Raw genomic sequence first — 5,304 nt, forward strand, 5'->3', positions numbered from 1 at the left:
TAAAAAACAATGAATTTATGAAATTCTTAGGCAAATGGATGTATCTGGAGGATATCCTCCTGAGTGAGGTAACCCAATCACAAAAGAATACACATTATATGCACTCACTGATAAGTGCATACTAGCCCAGAAGCTCAGAATCCTTCTTAGAAGGGGGTACAAAATACCCATAGAACGAATTACAGAGACAAAGTTTGGAGCAGAGTCTGAAGGAATGACCATTCAGAAATCACCCCTCTTGGGGATCCACCCCATAAACAACCACCAATCCCAGACACTATGGCAGATGCCAAGAAGTGCTTACAGATAGCCTGATATGGCTATCTCCTTAGGCACTCTGCCAGTGCCTGGCAAATACAGAAGTGGGTGCTCACTATCATCCAATGGCAGAGCACAGAGTCCCCAATGAAGGAGCTAGAGAAAGTACCCAAGGAGTTGAAGGGGTTTGAAACCCCATAGGAGGAACATCAATATGAACTAACCAGTACCCCCCAGAGTTCCTTGGAACTAAACCAACGATCAAAGAAAACACACAGAGGAACTTGTGGCTCTAGCTGCATATGTAGCAGAGGATGGCCTAATCAATGGGAGGAGATGCCCTTGTTCTTGTGAAGGTTCTTTGCCCCAGCATAGGGGGAATGCCAGGATCAGGAGTGGGAGTGGAAGGATTGCAGAACAGGGGGAGGGGATAGGTGATTTTCGGAGGGGAAACCAGGAAAGGGGATAACATTTGAAATGTAAATAAAGAAAATATCTAATAATTTTTTTTAAAGTATCCTCATAGTGTGGAGACTAGAGCCAGAAAATTCTTGACTATATATTCTCCAAGAAGAGAGGGGATGCACACTGTACTTATTCGCAGGATCTCTGCAAAGCCTGCAACCCTGAAGAAGGCACAGGAAGACTGTACTACATAAGTTTTCTAAGCAAAGCATGGAACCAGGAAGCTACACACACACACACCAAAAACACAGACACATGCACATGCATACATACATACATACACATACATACCACACACTCACATACACATAAACTCACATACCACAAACATACACATACATACACATAAACCACACATATACAGAGATACACAGAGACACATGGCACACACATAATACATACACATACATACCACATACTCACATACACATAAACACACACACACACTACAAACATACACATAGGCACACATAAACCACACACAGAGACACATGAACACACATACATACATAAACATACATACCACACACTCACATACACATAAACCACACACACACATCAAAACCACAGACACATGCACACATATACATACATAAATACTCATAAACACACACACTACAAACATACACATATACACACATAAACCACACACACAGAGACACATGCACACACATGCATACATACATACATACATACATACATATATACATTCATACATACACATATATACCACATACTCACATACACATAAACCACACACACACACACATCAAAACCACAGACACATGCACATACATACATATATACATACACATAAACACACACACTACAAACATACACATATACAAACATAACCCACACACACACACACACAGACACACACACACAGACACACACACACACAGACACACACACACACACACACACACACCCCTGGGAATTAGGGGATTGACTGGTTCTCTCACCAGGCTCCTTCCTGCTCATCAGATTTTCCAGGTCTGAGAAATCATTCAAAGTTCAGTGAAAAACTTAAAAAGTCTTATGACCAGTCCTGTGCACAAAGGCAGAATCGATAATTGATTTCATTTTGTAGAGAATGAGAAAAATGACAGTCCTTGCAAAATGTCAAAAGAAAAAAAAAATTGTAGGCTGCTAACAGTTTGAGGTCCTGCCTCTATGTCCTGTTCTTTAGCCTCTGTCAGTAATTTACAACTGATATCCATGATATCCATATCCTCTATTCGCGTGACTGAAACTTTTGGCCTTCAATATGGAACTGGATCCCTTGGGAATCTAATTCATTTTCCTTTATTTTGTTTATTGCCATCTTTCTAAAACCTATCACCTTTCACCCTGATTTCCATAAGCATCAGCAGGAAAGAAAGAGCTAGTCATGGTCATATTGGGTGTCTGGTTCCTATCAGCAAGGAATTTTTCTTTAAAATCAAAGTCATATGTACTAATGAGTAACTATCATACAGCACATCTGTTTTATGTTTTAATTCCATATATTTTCTCATACAACACATAAATAATGGTCATTTCTACCCAAAGAATAATTACTTCCTATTGGTTCCTAAGGACTGTAACTTCCTTGATATAAAATCTCATATAGCAACAACATTAATCATAATAATAATGATAATAATTTTTAAATGTAGTTTTCTAAACATATTTTCATACATACACATATTATTTATATACATGCAGATAACGTGAAGAGGTAGCTATTATTCTTTTCTATTTGATTAGCAGGAGATACATAGTTGCTAAGTATTTAATATTAACTTATTCAAAACATATGGAAGGAATCTACAGCAGTAGTACATTACAAAGTTCACACTCTTTCCCAGCGTTACACTGTGAAGCCTGCAGCTAAAACAGACATTTATTCCCGACAAATAGGTGGGAAGACTGCAGTTCTCCTGAAGAACCGCCTTACAATCTTTATGTGATGTAAAAGGGAATTCCAATATGCAGACACAGCAAGTCTTGGTAAAATATCTATCTACCTACCTATCTCTCTCTCTCTCTCTCTCTCTCTCTCTCTCTCTCTCTCTCTCTCTCTCTATCTATCTATCTATCTATCTCTATCTCTCTATCTATCTATCTATCTATCTTCTATCTCCTATTTATCTCATCCATGCACGCACCCATATAGCTACCTAATCATCCTCTATCAATCATCTATCTACCTATCGTTTATCCATCTATCATCTATCAATCTTCCTTCTACCTATTTATCTATGCATCACCTTAGAATTGATATTACACATGTAAAATGAAATTATGCCTATGAACATTTGGATTTTATAGCCATTAAAAAAATATATTTATTTGCTTCAAAAATGTGTCATGCATTTCTTTTAAAAATGAGTTAGTTAATAAGCTCCAAAATTATGTGTATTGAGTATAATTCTTAATTTTCCAATATAAAACTTAACTTTTGAGGGGAAAAAATCCTATCAAAAGGAAATATAAAATATACATCTAATATTCAATTACACAGTACATACATATATAAAGAGACTATATAAAATCCAAAATCCAAAATATATAATATAAAAATATTCCTAGTTATAAACAATTAGAACTAACAGTATTTCTGAATCATTTCCAGATCATTCAACTACCATTTAATAAATAGTAAAGAAATCTGAATTATTTCATTTTCAGCTGAAGAATGTGGTATGAGATTATAATAAAATAAGTTTTGAAAGCATAACAAAGGGAAAAGACACTGAATATATAGTGCTTTATGATTATCTGACATAAACAATTACTTAACATGAAATGACTCAAGTTCTAACATGAAAAGCAAGCAGTTCCATTTATGGCCCCCAGGAGGCCAACTCACCTGACCACTGGGGTAAACAGGCTGTGGAGACGACAGTAAAGTCTTACACCCTGTGTGAAACAAAAGCAAATCAGAAACGGATAAGACCACCCAAGAGACATGCTACTGAACATTCAGAATAATCAATCAACTCTATTTCTCCTGCAGTCATTATGCAATCTTAGGAATCTTAAAAATCTATCAAAATATTAAAATACAGGATAAATATAGGAGTTGAGTCACTGAAGAACAGGATGGGTTTGTACTGTGAATCTGTCTTATGTGTATGACATATATGAAAGATCACATAAAATACTTCTTAATATAAATTATAAGATATACTTCAAGCAGAAAGTTCAAATAGCAATAAATCTAGAATGTGCTTAGTTATATTTCAATACAAAAATTTCAAGGGTGCTATAAAAAGGGGTATTATATTTGTCCTTGTGTTTCCGTTTTCAAAATTTATACAAATATTATGTCCAGAGTTTATTCCATATGAAAAAATTAAAATGATCTAACACTGGCATTTCAGACATCTTAATAAGACAGAGACTGCTTATAAGGTAACTTAAGAGTTTCCTATATTAGCTTTGTGTCTTCCCCAAGGATGGCAACAGGAATCTTGCTATGGAAGTGGCTGAAGGTGCCATTACCTTAGAAATGACGTCCTGCATCTCACTCCTGGGGTAAAATGTACCATCGTCATATCGGAACCGGTATAGCATTTGCTCTGGTTTGAACTGGTGCTTATCCGTAACTAAGAACATAGAAATGTTACAGTAAAATACTGGCAATCTGATTAAGTTTATTGAATACATATTCACAATTTATGAAAAACTTCTGATTTTTTCCAAAAAAGTAATGCCAAGCCAATATTTTCAACAGTAAAATTTGTAAGGTTTTGTTCTTTACTACAAGGAAACTTCACATATGATCTGAAGGCTTGATTGAGGTTAATAATATTCAGCTAACGTAATATATACATGTAGGTAAGTGTGTATGCCATAGACTACGTACTGACAGTTAAGAAATGCAGATCCATGCTTCCTATTTCTTGACAGTTACCTAGGACTGAACTAAATATCAAAGAACAAACACCCAGGCTAGTGAGGTAGTGCATGTCTATGTATGATCCTAGAGCTGGAGAGGCTGAAGCAGGGGGATGGCTGACTCCAGGGCCAGCCTAACCTACCTAGTGAGCTTGAGGCTAGCCTGGCTTACAAAGCTCCACACAAAATAGAATACATTTTTAGAATTTGTACAGTAGATACTTAGACAGTAAGCATGATATCTCTGGGCTTTTATTGTTTGGTTTGTTTTATGTGTTTTTATCATCAGCCCTAGAAGTACATATTTGCTTGTAACTATTTTACCACATAGTGATGGTGCCAAGACCACACATACACCAATCCATGTATCTTGTATTCAAACCTCCAGAGATGACTGAATACTTTGAATATGTAACAGATTCCAAAATTTTAAGAGTTCTTACACTGATTAGCACTACTTTTTACATGTTACTTAATTCTTTTTTCTTCTTCTATTTAAGAATGGCTAGTCTTGGGAGGCAGAGGCAGGCGGATTTCTGAGTTCGAGGCCAGCCTGGGCTACAAAGTGAGTTTCAGGACAGCCAGGGATTGTTGGGTCCTGCCTTTTACAGGGACGCCGGAGTACAGCAGCTGGAGCGCACCAGACCAGCCGGAACACAGCGTCCTCGAACCGCCCACTGTCACCGCCCACCG

At 36.8% G+C, this 5,304-nt stretch overlaps 1 protein-coding gene across 1 annotated transcript in view; it reads right to left on the reverse strand.

The window, feature by feature from the left end:
• Window positions 1–5,304, reverse strand: part of Prex2 (phosphatidylinositol-3,4,5-trisphosphate dependent Rac exchange factor 2) — a 300,320-nt gene that overhangs the window by 162,950 nt on the left and 132,066 nt on the right. The window contains exons 12-13 of the mRNA XM_021221903.2: window positions 4,216–4,319; window positions 3,581–3,630 (exon numbers count right to left, since the gene is read on the reverse strand). Coding sequence (XP_021077562.1) covers window positions 3,581–3,630; window positions 4,216–4,319 — 154 coding nt within the window. The remainder of the gene's footprint in view (window positions 1–3,580; window positions 3,631–4,215; window positions 4,320–5,304) is intronic.

Source organism: Mus pahari, chromosome 22 (genome assembly GCF_900095145.1).
Source record: "Mus pahari chromosome 22, PAHARI_EIJ_v1.1, whole genome shotgun sequence".
In the NCBI taxonomy this organism is placed as follows: Eukaryota; Metazoa; Chordata; class Mammalia; order Rodentia; family Muridae; genus Mus; species Mus pahari.